Raw genomic sequence first — 15,898 nt, forward strand, 5'->3', positions numbered from 1 at the left:
TACCTTTTACTATCTGTGATGTTGTCTGCTTATGTATCAGGTACCCAGTGCTACGTGGCTCGGTTCCAAATTATTTTACGGACTGTACTCTCCCACAAAAACCTACCCATGTTTTGATATCTTCTGAGATCTTATTTAATTATCTCAGTCTTCAGAAATATATAGATCAACATCAGCATCTAATATTGAGCAAAATGCTATCTGACACAGCTTGACTTTTTTACACACACTTGATTTTCAAAGCTAGAGAGTGGTATTTATTTATTAAATTTCAGTTTTATTCCAGTATTTTATGTAAAAAAAATTGCAAGGTTGTTGGGTTTTTTTTTTACAAATTTGCATCTCTTACAAAAATTACATCTCTGCCCATCAGCATATGTTTGATATAGGCCTGTTTCATGTTACAATATTATAGTGCTATGATTCAGTTTAACTAATGATAACATCCTGTGGGATACTAGATTTGCAGTTTGGTGAGGTACTACAGCTTTCTAAATGAGAATTCTAAATGACTCATAAAAGTACAAATCTCAGGATTCTGTAGGATCCAGGTGTGGCAGTTAAGATGGTATGAATGTGCTAGAATTGCATCATGAGAAGGGACCACAATCTTCCTGTTATCTTCTGTTGTAGTACTTCTTCCCGGAAGCAGTGAAGGCTGGTGGCTAGAGTCAGAAAGTTGTTGAAAATAACTCAGTGAAGAATGTAGCTAAGGAGAGTCCAGATGTCAAAAGCTGATAAAATCTGTCAGAGCGAAACAGAGCAGGTGGAGGAATGTGCAGAAGGATAAGCTGGAGAAGCCATTGCTAGAGGTCACAAGAATCAAGGCCAAGATATCAGAACTGGGAAAGATGTTTACATGAGCAGTGCCAATACTGCATCCAGCAATGTCCCTGTGCTCTAGCCTGCCTTTCCTATGTAGGCTGATACTAGAACATCTGGGGCTGCTCCGATTGTGGCTATTTCCCTCTGCGCTGGCTGTTCCTCAAATGCTCATACTGAAGCTTGGTTGTGTCTATTGCCATTCACAACAGTGAATCTGCTCTGGGTTTTAGGACAAACCTTAAAGGCACTATCCAAGATGCTGAACCAGCCTCAGATAGGTTCAGTACTCAGGATAGTTCCTTTCATGTGAGCCATTCCCTTTACAGGTAGGAAGAATTATCGAAAGGGCTTCCTTCCAAAATCCATAGGATCATCAAGCATAACATATTGTTTTCTGCTCCCTCTTACCACTCTGATATTCCTACTCACACAATGAAACTACAATAAGAAAAGACTCAAAAATATACACAGCTGAAAGGCACTTTACAAACCAGTAGAAATATCATGTTCTGTTGTACTTATGTAGGAGGAAGTAGACCGTTCTAATTTAGAGCAGTGTCGACCTGTATAAAGCCTGCAGAAGTATACTGCTACATGCTTTTGGAAAAAGATACAGAGATATTTCCTAAATTTGTCCCCCACAAAGGCATAGATCACAGGATTGAGGCAGCAATGAATCATAGCAATGACTTCTGTCACTTCAATGGCCAGTCTCAGATTGCCATCACTATCAATGTATTTGTCAACTGAAAAAAATACATCTTGATAGGTCTGCAATAAAATGGCAATGTGGTATGGCATCCATAAAATGAAATAAACAATCATTATGAGAAAAATAATCTTGACGGCTTTCCTCTTTCTTTCATTGTGAATGTTCATCAAAACCATTATAATCCGAATGTAACAGAACACCATTATGACTAATGGAATGGCTAAGCCCAAAGTGAATGTCATTAAAGTTATAACTTGCCTCCATTCTTTTTCCTTTCCAAGAGGATAAAAAAAGTTGCATTTGCATTTCTCATTTTCCTTTTGAACATGGTAAATTATGAATGCAGGAATAGAAGCTAATATTGCTACAGCCCATGTGACAACACTTGAGAGGGTACCATAGAGAACTGTCCTAGCTTTAAGTGCAAACACTGCATGAACAATTGCCAGGTACCGGTCGACTGTCAAAAGAATGATGAAGAAGCTTCCACTGAAGAAACCCGCACTGTAGATTCCAGAGAAGATTTTGCACATTTCATTGCCAAATACCCACTCATGTGCTACATAATAAATCCAAAATGGAAGCGAGATAATGAAAAGCAAGTCAGAGATGGCCAGATTCAGCAAGTAGATGTCGGTCATGCTCTTGAGTCTCTTGTATTTGATGAGGATCAGCACAACAAGTGCATTTCCCAGCAGGCCAAATATAAACACCAATGAGTAAAGTGGTGGCACAAAATAGGAAGTGAATATGTTGACATGAGTATTATAGACTGGTTCTATTATATCATCATAGTTGAAAGTTGTGGTGAACTCATCCAGTATTCCAATAGAAGTATTCATCTTCCTTTCTCCTGGTAATGAAAAATTCATAGAGATAATGTGGAATATCACAGTAAAATAAAAATATAACACTATACTTGAATGCATAATTTTATGAGAATCAATGAAAACAGATACAGAATATTTGGACTGCTGATGGAAATCAATATATTGCCCAAGTGCCTAAATAGCAACAAAAAAGATCCAAGCAAAAATGAGAAATAAATGAACATTAACATAATTCTATATATTTGTATATAATGCTATAATTGTTTTTCCATTACCTTCTCTTCCTCAAGTATAGAACTGTGTGTTCCAAGTATATCACTGGAAATATGAAAAGATGTGGAAGTTAATATTCTAGGTATATTTGCATACCACAATAAGCCATGGTTTGTATTAATCTTGGTTTGTTGGTTAAGACACAAATTGCTCCATAGATCATTTAAATTGTGGCATCTGATTTGTTGGGAAACAAGCCAGGAATAAACTGCTGTTGTGGATTTAGATGTCACAATAAGTCATGGTTTAAAGAGACTGTGGGTTTGGATTATAGTTTGATCTGGTTGATAAATAATGGCAGAGGTGGGTCTACACTTCACAGAAACCATATCTCAGCAAACCAGACCATGGCTTGTGATATGGAAACATGAGTAATGGGAAGTGCAAGTCTTCCATGTCTGTAGGACAGTGAATACACTCTATGTTTTAAATAATAAATATGTTTTAGTCCAGACTATCCCTAAAAAAGGTTCAGCATCTTATATAAATCATTTCAAGTCTGGACTAAAGTCTGGAGTGACCTGACTGTTTTACTGACATGGAAGTCACCAGACATGACTGAACTTGATCATTGTGTCTGGGGATCTACTGTTTAAGAACAACCTATGATTTCTGTCAAATTAAAGTCAACCTATTATTTCTATTCCAATAATGTCCAAATGTCCTAAATAGATAAATCATTTTAAGGATTTATTTAAAACTATCATTAAAAAAAGAGTGTCAGATAAGATTCTTGTCAATGATTAGAAAGGATAAGGTCAACTACAAGAGGATGGACATATTGGGTCAAAACTGATGTCCTTTATCTTATGATTGCTAAATTTGGTACAGGTAATAAGAATTCAAAAACTTCAACAACAAATAATCTTCTAGATCTTGAAACAGAAGTGAGTTTGGTCCCAGACAGATACACTGGACTCTACCTGAAAACTGTCCAGTAGGGACAGCATCTTTTTGATGCCAAATTGCCTTTTCTCAAATGAATCTGTGACCAGGTGAGAAAGATCGCTGGGAAATCCATCAGCAGAAGTTTTGAATACAGGTTATATTTATCCCCTTTCCATTTAATCTAGTTGGGCTGCTGTGCAGATAGATCACACAGATGTTATTGTCCTTCCCCAGACAAAATGCCAATGCAAATCAGTCTAGAAAAAGAGGTTTTACTTTCTGTGTCTCAAACTAAACAGTATTTGCATTTCAGAATGAAATGTTTGTGGTTTTTTTTATCCCAGCAATAAGAATCACAAGCAACTGAACCTGATGACACAGAACAAAAATTAATAGCAATAAATCAATAAACAATAGCAATAGCATGATTCATCAGCACCAATGGATGAGAATCAAACCTGTTTCTTTGTTCATGGTATCTTGGCTGTGACTATGATGCTTTATAATTCAAACTGTAATATGTTATATTCCAGAATTAAGCAAGATTAAGCTTTTATTTTCTAATAGAGAAAGGATCTAAACAGTTTATCATATGAAAGAGTTTATCCCATGAATATCCTGGAAAAATCGTGTAATTACACAAAATGATTTCACACGACATTGCACAAAACCCGCCATTAAAGTGGTCACAAAGAAGCATTAACACACATCTTTTTACTTTCAGGATTTCAGCAATGCATTTCCAATATCGCTTTATTTGCGCAATCGCATGTGATAATCATTCATGCAATTACTTGCTATTTTCGCTTTATTTGCAGGCTGTTTTAAATGCACTTTAATCTCTCTTTAATGCCAACATTAGCCCCAGTGTGATACACTCCTAACATGGCTTTGCTTTTGGTTAAGGTGCTATAGGACTGAATATAACAATATTTGGCATGGCTAATATGGAATTCTTAGAAACTGCTAAGACAGCAAACAAACATTACATCCAACATTTTTTTAAAGTTCAGTAGAACAGAAGGGTACTGGAGATTCCTAATAGTGTAAATTGCTCACTCAGAAGAAAACAGATGGCCAGTCTGATAGTTAACACAAACATCAGTCTGAAATGCATAGCTTGGTGAAACATTTCCTTAGTGCATGGACAATGTATGAGGGCTTTACAAACCTTTTGGATAGTATATTAGAATGCATAAACCTGGCTGTCAGAGTGTGAGACCAAAAAGCATTTCTTTTGGATCCTTAATTCCACAGTATGGCCTTCTTATTTTTCCTGGTCAGCAGCTGGACCTGTTTAAGGAAGGAGGAAATCACTTTAGCTTTGCACCATTCTAGAGATAATAAGTCCTGTTTAAAAAAGAAAAAAGAAAGACAGGAAGGAAGGAAGGAAGGAAGGAAGGAAGGAAGGAAGGAAGGAAGGATATTCTTGAAAAGCAGGAAGAGAGAGAGGGAGGGAGGGACGGGTGGACGGACGGACGGACAGACGGAGAACGATAAAAAAATAGAACTTTCACAGCTCTCACCATGATTACATAAGAGTTGTTCAACGTATGATGTGGACACATACCCAAGAAGTGAGAGATGGTTTTTTGTGGCGCTGATCAAAATAGTTTGTAGTGCTGGTACATCTTTCTGTCCTTAACAAGTTTTCTGTAGTAAGAAAAGAGATAAAGGAAAAACTGGTGGAAAAACAAAATATATTTACAATGGAAGGTGTGAGCATCATAGAATCATAGATTTGGAAGATACCACAAGGGCCATTCAGTCCAGCCCCTGCCATGCAGGAACTCACAATCAAAGCACCTCGACAGATGGTCATCCAGGCTCTGTTTAAAAACCTCCAAAGAAGGAGACTCCACCACTCTTTCAAGCTAAACATACCCAGCTCACTAGGTCACCCCTCATAGGGCATGTTTCCAGACCATTTTTGAATTGTGGTGCCCAGAACTAGACATAGTATTCCAGGTGAGGCCTGACCAAAGCAGAATAGAGTGGCACTATTACTTCCCTTGGTCTAGACACTGTACTTCTATTGATGCAGTCTAGAATTGCATTGGCTTATCTAGCTGCTGCATCACACTGTTGGCTCATCTTGGAGCCCAGGAAAATTCTGTGAATGAGGAAAGAGCTTCCCATTTCCTGAATTCTTCCAAATGAATTTCTGGCTGGTCAACTATGGAACTAAACACACTCACACACACCAGGCCAATGCTTTCTGTGTTCCTCTGAGTCCAAAGCTAACACCAGATAAGAATGAGTAATATCAAAAGGCCCAGAACTTCACTGAATTTCTGTAAATTTCTGCTTTGGTGCTCATGCTTCACTGACTCAACATCTATATTGCCTTTATGTCTCAAGTGTACCATATAAGGACTTGAATAACCACTAAAGACTTCCTGGGCACCAAGGCAAGGCAAGTGCTGCCTTGGTTAGTAACTCTATAAAACATGTGGTGGCTCATCTGTGATCTTGAGGTAATCTGAAATAGTAATCTATAAATAAAATCACTCAGTGTGATTTGTGGTCATAAAGAAGAAACTCCTCTGTGCTCTGAAGCCTGCAGTTTTGCTAATAAAAAATTCAATGTCTTGGTTCAACAATGTATTGGTAATGCCAGCTGGGTGATTTTTGAGAGCTGTAGTCCTAAAAGGGAGCCAGTGTGATGTAGTGATTTGAATGTTGGACTATGACTCTGGAAACCTGGGTTCGAATCCCTGCTTGGCCATGGAAATCCACTGAATGGCCTTGAGCAAGTCACATGCTCTCAGCCTCAGAAGAAGGCAAAGGCAAACCCATTCTGATCAAATCTTGCCAGCAAAACTCCATGATAGGTTTGTCTTAAGGTCGCCATAAGTCAGGAATGAAGTCGTACAACAACGAGAAGAGATCTTAAAATGTTATTTTTCGTAGCTGTCACAACAGATGTGGAGATGGAAAGTCTGAGCTTTTCTTCCTCCCATTTAGGCCCCATACAGACAGGCCAGAATAAAGCTGCTTCAGGTCACTTTGGAGGTATGCTGTTTAAATTATGCATGCGTACTAAGAGTCCAGAAGCTGCACCAAAGCTGCACTCTAGTCCTTAGGACTGGATCATGGCTTTGGCACAGCTTCCGGACTCTTAGGAGGCATGCATCATTTAAACAGCATACCTCCAAAGTGACCCGAAGCAGCTATATTTTGGCCTGTCTGTATCAGGCTTTGGATTGGTATTTTCATTCTCCTTTTGCAAACAAGAACATTTGCCCATTTCTATTCCCTGGTTCAGCTCTTATTCCCTTATTTCCTGCACTGCACGCAGAAAAGAAAGCCAGGTTTGGAGAAACTCACTATCTATGATTTTCATTGTTGTACCTTACCCCTTCTCCAAAATAATGGCCACCATTCTAGCTCACTGGCATACTCTGAGTCAGAAAGCTTAGACAAAAAGAATATTGGGCATAGCTCTCAAAAGAGGAATGAGCATTTCTGCTCTATTGGTAGACTGTGATCCTGGCAGTGGCATCACTAAGGTTGGCATCGCCTGGTGCAGTAACTCGTCACACACAAACACTCCATTGACCTCCTCCTATACCATAACATACGGAATCCTTCGTCATATTTTCTGAACTAATGTTACTCACAAATCATAATTCCCATGTAACACACTGAATGTAATGGTAATAGTTGTAACAAACAACTAGCAAAATTAAAATTATACAGTGCACCCTTGCCTTACGTGGGGGATCTGTTCCAGGACCCCCCCCCCATAAGACAAAATCTGCATAAGATCAAGCCGCATTTGTTTGAATGGGGCGCTTCCCCATGGCACATGGTGTGGTGCACACCCCATTCACTATATTAGGGCTTGCCATATGTGTGACCTCAAGTAGGACTTATTCTTGAGAAGGCATTACAGGGTGTGATCTTAACTAAAGACAAAACGAAACAAAAAAGTATGTTCCACGAGGTGGATATGGTATCTCAAATTATTTCTTTTCATACTAGACATATACATCTCTGTTATTAGATGCAGTACTGACTTTTATAGGTGCTGTGGGTATTTCAGAGAAATGCAACGGCAAGCCGACTCTCAGTATTACCTAAGGAGACCCTCACCATAAGTTGACAGGCAGCTTGAGGGCACATACACAGATAGACAGATTGGCTCCAAATGTAAATGCATTATTCATTCATATACAAATAAGGCTCCATGGGGTGACATGTTTTATATGGTAGCTGGCAAACAGCTATTATGTCTGAGCCTATCACCGATAACAGATTATGTTGCTTTATCCATTTAGTAGTTACAATCAAGAAGAAAAATGAAAAGATTACTTACCACTCCAAGTGTCTTGTTGATGAGAAGAAAGTCTCCACTTTTGTGACTAAGCAAATCACAAGATTCTATGCTCAGATTGAAAGAAATCTATCATTTCCTGTATTAAGACAAACTGTTTTGCAATAAGTACTACAAAGTCTGAAAATGTTCCTTAATGCTACCCACCTTTGTAAATAATGTTAAGCTTGCCAAAGAAAACCCCATTTCACAAATCCATTCTGGACTTGGGCAACTATAAAGAGTGAGCAATACCATATACCATGAATACATTTGTCTGCAGAATCACTGTGAGAAAATGTCCTAATTTTAAAATGGTCATGCAAAGGGGACCTGGATCATATGGAGTTTATCACACATGGGAAAAATTGGGCATTTAACAGTGATTTTCCAAGGAAAGTCGTGCAAGCGCAGTGAAGATTTTCACACACATTGCAATTAATGTTGACTTATTTCCCTGTGAATGATTTGTTGCTGGTTATTCCCTGGTTATTCCCGGTATAAGTCATCTTTAATCATGACAGTGTGTGAAATCTTTACCACAATTGCACGACTTTCCGGAGAAAATCACTGTTTAAACCCCCGTTTTTCCCCGTGTCCATCGTCTTGTCTATAGAAAGCTAGATTGATAATGTAAAAAATAGACAAGGATATACAGACAGTATGTCAAGAGAGAACTCCTTCTTCAAGTGCAGATCTTTACATGGCCAATTTGCATCACCCATACTCAAGGTTTGTAGATCCCCTCCCCCTAAAACCCTCTCAGAATTCCCACTAAGGATGAGTTTATCCAGTGGCCACAGAATGTTGAGTGACCTTTACAGGGTTAAAACAGAACACTGGCATAGGGTTCATATCACTAGTGTAGTAGGTTTGGGGATCATATGGCCAACACCCTGTGACTGTTGTATGAACAGGGTCCATGACATCATCTGCCATCTCTGCAGGATTCCATATTACCCACAGGTTTATTTGCAAAGTGTATAGTACTGTATATACTCAACTATAAGTTGTACAAGTCGAGAGCAAGTATTGGGGCCAAAATTAAGGATTTTGATATGATCCCCATGGATAAGTCAATGATAAAACTTAGGGGCATGCAACAAAGGATCTAAATGATGAAGCAAAGGAAAATGATGCAGGCATAACAATTTGGGCTTACCCTAAAGGCTGGATGGATGAGAGAGTAGAAAGGGGTCAGTACTTCCAGGACACATTATGCTCGTGCCTTTCACCAGGGAATGGTTCCCTTTTTTTTTATAAGAGTTAAAGTACAGTATTTACAACTGACCCATGGGTACGTCAACCCAGGTTTTTGGAGTCAATTTTTTACTAAATATTCTAGACTTATACGAGTATATACAGTAGTTAGAAAGAAAATGGATTTCCCCAGCAATGCATTTTACCCTCTGCAATGATAATTGTAACAATGGTAGTAATGATCATCAGGTATTTGGGGGAGGCAATGATGGTGATGATCCAACAGGGCAATCCTATCTATACATGTCTATTCAGAAGTAAGCTCTTCTGAATTTAATTGAACTTACAGTGTTTCTATGCTATGAATCTAATCCATCCTAATCAGGGTTTCAAGGGGGCAAAGAAGAAAGATTTGGAGAGAAAGAGAGGGAAAGAAAGAGGACAAAGTTGATGAATACTTGGGGTAGAAGGAGACAGGGAATGACAGTGAGAAACAAACGGAATGGGAAGAAGAAAGAAGAGACAAGTCTCCTCTCTTTCCTACCCAGCTAGCAGCTCTATCAGATCTAGAAAACTTGAAGCTACTGGTGAGAGGGAGCGCTGAAGTTCCCAGTCTGATGGCTTTGCTGGCTGGGTGGGAAAGTGAGTCTCCTCCAGCAGCTCCACCAGACCCGGAAAACAATATAATTAAAAAATGATCCACACCAGCAGTCAAATATAATAGGTATGCTACTAGTTTACCCAAGCAAAGAAATTCTACTTCAAATAGCATTTTCCTGGTCCACGGTGACCCATCAATAGTCCATACTTACTTGTTAAAACGAAGAGAGATCAGTATTACCAGCCACACATTTCCCCCATGCAAACTCGCTTTGGTGTACAAGGGCATTCCTACCTAGACAAAGAGAAGGGAAGAAAACATTTAGACAGGAGTAGTGGCAGGGAGAAAGAGAAGAGAATTGGAAGAGGAGTCATTTTGACATGAATTGTGCGAGAAGAAAGAGAGAGAGGCACAGGAGTGAGAAAGAGGGACTGGAAATGAGGGAAAGGATGAATGTAGGGAGGAGTTGTAGGAGGGAGAGAAAAGGAAAGAGGAGGTGAGAAAGATGGGAAGGAGATTTTCAGGCATTCTGGAGATGGGAAGAAAGAGGATGAGAAACTGAGAGAGAAAATAAATTAAGAATTAAAAGTGAAAATAACCAAGTGTCTAGGAAAAGCTGAAGAAGAAAAATATTGGACTATACGTTTTGCTAAAAATCATAGTAGCTTTCAAAGAGATAACTGTGTTAGTCTGTTTCAACATAAAGTGAAAAGGGATGAGTACAGAATCCAACAGCACCTTTGAGACTTAAGTGGTTTATATTAGTATGAGCTTTTGTGGCTATCAATCCACTTTTTCAGATGCATTGATTGAGTTGGAAGTACAACCAAGAAGAGTTACAAGGTTGTGGGCACTGATGTCAGAGCATAATTGTTTACAAAAGATGTAGACTGTGGTCCAAGTCATAAAATTCCAGGAGACTGCGTGTAAGATACTAAAGTGTCAAGAAGCTAATTGGTAGTCTTCAGCCATAACATTAATGCATAAAACAATGCTGAAGAAAGTTAAAGCCTATATGGCTTGGGCCCGAGTTACATGAGGGAACGCCTCTCCCGACACAATCCTCTCCGCACTCTCAGAACATCGGGGAAGAACACGTTAGAATATCATAAGACCAGACTAACAACAAGGTCCCACAGAGCTTTCACTGCTGCAGCTCCCAAACTGTGGAAGAGCTTTCTGGAAGAGATCTGTCTTATTACCACCTTAGATGCTTTTAAGAAAGCACTTAAGATGGATCTCTTCTGGCAGGCCTACCCACCCGACCTCCTATAAAAGATCTTAAAGATAAAATGCTCCACTCCTGATTATGACTTTATAATTATTGGATGTTACATGAGGTTTTAGCTGTTTAATCGACTAATTTGTAATGTTAGTATTTTATTGATTATATTTTGTACTTATTTGTATTGTTTTATTGATGTAATCCCACCTCGATCCGCAAGGAGAGGCGGGAAATAATAATTATTATTATTATTATTATTATTATTATTATTATTATTAAAGCTCAAAGCAACACTAAAGCAGAGCTTAAGCAATACCTCAAGAATTTCACAAATAACTGTGGTTATGCTCAAGCAATGTGTGAAAACAATGCTTTAAAAAGTCAGTTTTCTAGAGCTGGGAAAGTCTTCTGAGGAATGTTTTTTTTCTGAGATGAATTATTTAGTATCTGACCAGTACTGAGGACATGAATATATATAAAATACCTGTTTTTACCCCACTATGAGATCCAAGGCAGCTTACACGAAAGTTAAAATAAAAAGCAAACATGTATAGTACCAAAGTTTGGAAACAATTAAATACACAGTCCTATTAAAATTAATTTACAGCATTTAAAAACACTCATAAAACATAAAAGCCTAGTATACCACATTTAAAAAAACTTGCCAAGGTTTACTGCCAAGGACAGTGTTTGTCAGACTTTCTGCCTTTTATAAACAAAGAATATGGCTGCCTTGAGTGTAGTATAGCTCCTTAATCTGGGAGTTTATCACATGGGAGGCTAAGTGCCCAAATCCCATGCAGAAACGGGATTTAAATCCTAGGAAAATCCCACAAAAGTGGGATCATTTTCAGACACATCGGAGGCATTGAACATTAATCCAACATTAAACTGCACAGAAAGTGCATAAAATCGGCTACTTTTTACTTTCGGAAAAATCCCAAAAGTAAAAAGGGCTGATTTTGTCCATTTTTTGTGCCAGTTAATGTCGAATTAATGCTCGATGCCCCGGATGTCATTTGTCCACTTTCTGTGCTGGATGCTGCCTGATGTGGTCTGAAAAAGATCCCCCTTTTGCAGGATTTTCCCAATTTAAATCCCATTTCTCCACAGGACAAACTCTGTGTGATAGACTCCTTAGTTAAATAGAGGCATTATTTGCTGGTCTACTTCACGCAGGCAAAATGTCTTAGTCTGGCTCTGACTATACTGGTTGAGTGAGAGGGACCAATGGTCGAGATTTCTCCTTCAAATAAGAATGCCATTTCAGCTAAGTTCAGCATGGTAAAGTGTTGTTTCTGCGGGTTATAGGGAGGATATATAGGGAGCATTGTTACTCCCATGTAACAGTTTTTCAGGTTCTTGATTCCTTTCTAAGCACAAAGACTAGTTTTGAACATTGAAATCCTAACAGCTTATTTCTAAACAGAAGATCTCATGACAGGTTATGTTTTCTTACATGAGGCTGCCTATAGTCTAAGCATAGCTTGGAAAAGTTGCATTTTTGGTCCAGACTCCCAGAATCCTTCAGCAAATATAGCTTTCTGGCTGGGTGGGGAGCTTTCTGGGAACTAGTCTCACAAAAATAGCCCTGATTCTGAGAGCTCATGAAGTGTTCCTTTTTCTATCTTGCTAACATTTGAAGTGAAATGACCAATCTCTGGTTCTTATTTCCCAGTAGATGCTCATCTAACTCCCTCTCTTGATGTCCTTCTGTCAACAAATATTGGCCTTTCTCTTGCTGATATCTTTTTAATATTGGAAAGTTCTTTGACACAGTGGAAGATACTATCAGTAGAACAGGAAGGGAGGTGATTTTCAATCATTACTCTTCCTTTGCTGCAGATCTTGAGATACTAATAGGGCTCTTCAGAACAGCAGAAGCTTCCACTGAATGAAAGATCCTTCCATCAATTGAGAGGTTCCAACTGGACATAACAAGAGTTTGTGAAGTTACTTTAAGAAAGCAATGTATTCCAGGGTCCCAAAAGTAGTTAGTTACTGTTGCAAGTATCATGTTTTAGAAGTAATTCTTTCACATTTCATCATTGGCATTCCTAGTGTTGGTGTTACTTGACTTACTTGGGCAAGCTTGCCAAGGCACTGGACAAGTGGGAGGGCTGGCCTATGTATGCTCACTCTTTTTTCCCTCAATGCCTTTGCTTATTTTATTTATTTATTATATTTATTTGTATCCCGCTCTTTTCCCAGGACTGGGATGCAGAGCGGCTTCACAGTATTAAAAACAGTAGAATTAAAAACATTTTTTTAAAAGTACATTAAAAATGAATTAAATGATTATGGTATTAAAATAGATAGTTATTAAAAGAATAAAATATATTTTAAAAAGATAAAACTATCTATATAGAAACAACTGTATCAAATTTTTAAAATGGTCCAATATCCCAACCTGTCCTTAGAGCAATTCCTTAAACGCCTATGTGAACAGGTAGGTCTTCACCTGCCAGCATAAGGCCATCAAGGAGGGAGCCATTCTGATTTCCCTAGAAAGGGAGTTCCAGAGTCTAGGGGCAGTCACTGAGAAGGCCCTCTCTTGCGTCCCCACCAACCGTGTTTGTGATGGTGTTGGGACGGAGAGAAGGGCTTCTCCAGAGGATCTCAGAGTCCAGGCAGGTTCATACCAGGAGAAACGGTCTGCCAAATAGTGCGGACCTGAGTCATGTAGGGCTTTCTAGGTAATAATCAGCACCTTGAATTGTGCCTGGAAACAAACTTGCAGCGAATGAAGCTGCTTCAACAGGGGCATTGTATGGTCTCTGTAATCTGCCCGTTAACAGCCTGGCAGCAGCTCTGAACTATCCAAGGCACTGGGCAAGTTGGAGAGCTGGCACATGCATGCTTGCCCTTCCTTCCCTGATGTCTTGGCTTGTTCGGGTGAACTACCCAAGACTCTGGAGAAAATGGGGGGGCAGGCATGCATGCTTGCCCCTCCTTCCCTAGTCTTCCTTGGATGAGAGAGCCAAAGAAGCAGGGATGGACGCTGACAGCAACACCATACCCCTCACCAGAGCAAGAGGAGGGCCCAGGTAAGTGTCACTCCTTCTCTCAATTGTCACCTGGTGCAGCCCATATCCTCCAACCTCCTCCCTCCAGTGATGCCCCTGCATTTCACAAATGTAGTTAAAATGGGCACTATTGGTTCCTTTTTCTAAAAAAATAAAAATAAAAATCTGAGTACACAATTAAGTGAATAATGAACTAGTATCTGAAAGCGATTACTGATTCTACACCAATAACTATAAAAGTAGCTTTTAAAAGGGATCGTTACATTGCAGAAAAAGTGACATTATTGCTCGCTATGTTAAAATCATCATGTGACTGTTGAACATTACGTTCACCATCCGTTATTCAATGATCAGAAGACTTCACAGCTTTGGCTATGCATGAATTAGCATCTTTATATGTTTCAGCTTCAAAGAAATGTAGTTTTGGACATATAATCAGCTTATATTAAAGCATATGTATAGCCAGCCCACATTCCTGTACTTCTCCTCCTTTTCCCTTTGTCTTTTTTCTTTTCCTTTCCTTTTTTATTATACTGTAAAAAAACAATTAAAACAAACTCAATTGTAACTTTTAGTTATAGTTTTGTTTTGAAAAAGAAATCCATTACAAATAACTGGTTATTTAAATAAATTAAATCCAAACTTTGAATGCAAACCAAAGACAGGTTTCTTTGGTTATCTCTTCTGCTAATATTTAAACTAGTTTTGATTGGCCAGTGTTTTATGGTCATCATGTTTTAACCATCTCTTGCATGTTTTCCGCCTGGGGGGGGAATCTTTGCTATATTGACTGTTCTTTAAATTATTGCTTAATTATGTATTCTATTCTTATTGTTTACTGCCTTGACCAGTGTTTCTGAAAGCCTGGGTATAACGAATAAAAATGCAGACAAAAATATCTTTGGATGTTGATGTAATCAAAACTGTCCAAGGAAGGATTCTACAATACTGAAGTATTCACCAGCAGCTTATGTGAAACAAGCCAGTAAGACATCCACTTATGACTCCTCAGCCTTTAAGTAAAATCTATACGGGAGCTTAGAAAGGATTGCAAAATTCTGTTTCTGCCTGGCTCTTGCATAATGAGAGAGCAGGATGACAGTTCATGGAAAAGGGAACTGCTGCTGTTCAAAGTTGGGCAGTTGGGGTTCTTTTCATCCATAAGCAAAAAAGTATGAGGAAAGCAAGAGCAGTACTACCCAAAATATATATTTACTGCTCTTACCACAAAGATCCTATCTCAGCATTACTGAGATTATTTAGAGGTTTTGCAGCACTTGTGTTTTCGAAATCCATATCAGAGCTTCATGAGGCTTACAAATGAAATCTTATCAACAACTAGCAATAATCCTTTTAGAGAGAAGCTAACCTATTAGGAAAACACAACACACTGGTTTTATATGATAAAAATAATCTTTTTTTTAAACCTATATAACTTGTAGGGTTTAAACAAAGTAAACAGCATAACCTGGATATAAAGACTGATATTAGACTCCTTGCTAGGAGAAGCTGCCGGTGATGGAGATTTAAGTCTTTCTCCCATACCCAGAGTCCTGAGAAAAACCCTTCCATGTTCTTTTGGATGAATTAAACCAAATACCAGTTTCAGAGGAGTGATTTCTCCAAGTACTGAAGCAGGTAAAAGAGGGTTAAATTTTGCTTCATGCCTGCTGCAATTTTGATAATCATCAGCCTCCCTCCTGCCTCATGATATTTACTTTAAAAGAAACCTCCCTGCACATATCCTATCTAGTTTGTCCATAAGAATGTGTTTTAAGTACACTGCATTCAAGAGCTTTCCCTGATGCATGTGTCTAGGAATATTGGTGACATTTTGGATATATAAATTTAAACACATTCAAATCTTGATCAAAAATAGATTTATTTGGAAGTCCCATTGACTTTAGTGGGACTTATTTAATCTTAAGCATGTGTTGGACTATAGATCTAAGATGTGACCTAGTGAAACCAGTGCTGTAGAACTTACTTTTCAGACGCAG

At 38.6% G+C, this 15,898-nt stretch overlaps 1 protein-coding gene across 4 annotated transcripts; it reads right to left on the bottom strand.

The window, feature by feature from the left end:
• Window positions 1-256: 256 nt before the first annotated feature.
• LOC121932494 (C-C chemokine receptor type 5-like) lies at window positions 257-10,093 on the bottom strand. Of its 4 annotated transcripts, none has more exons than XM_042471135.1 (6): window positions 9,859-10,093; window positions 7,850-7,895; window positions 5,099-5,181; window positions 4,700-4,821; window positions 2,643-2,685; window positions 257-2,390 (listed from the first exon to the last, which is right to left on the bottom strand). In XM_042471135.1, the coding sequence occupies exon 6, from the start codon at window positions 2,377-2,379 to the stop codon at window positions 1,309-1,311; it is 1,071 nt and encodes a 356-aa protein (XP_042327069.1). In that variant the 5' UTR covers window positions 2,380-2,390; window positions 2,643-2,685; window positions 4,700-4,821; window positions 5,099-5,181; window positions 7,850-7,895; window positions 9,859-10,093; the 3' UTR covers window positions 257-1,308. The 4 variants fall into 4 exon arrangements, with proteins under 4 accessions (XP_042327069.1, XP_042327068.1, XP_042327067.1 ...); XM_042471134.1 differs by having other exon boundaries at window positions 7,850-7,946; XM_042471133.1 differs by having other exon boundaries at window positions 7,850-7,961.
• Between the last annotated feature and the right edge of the window lie 5,805 nt (window positions 10,094-15,898).

The sequence above is a fragment of the Sceloporus undulatus genome, chromosome 6 (genome assembly GCF_019175285.1).
Source record: "Sceloporus undulatus isolate JIND9_A2432 ecotype Alabama chromosome 6, SceUnd_v1.1, whole genome shotgun sequence".
NCBI classification, from domain to species: domain Eukaryota; kingdom Metazoa; phylum Chordata; class Lepidosauria; order Squamata; family Phrynosomatidae; genus Sceloporus; species Sceloporus undulatus.

Excerpts from the sequence above, each read along its gene's own strand:
- LOC121932494 (XM_042471136.1), bottom strand. The coding sequence starts at position 2,379 with ATGAATACTTCTATTGGAATACTGGATGAGTTCACCACAACTTTCAAC.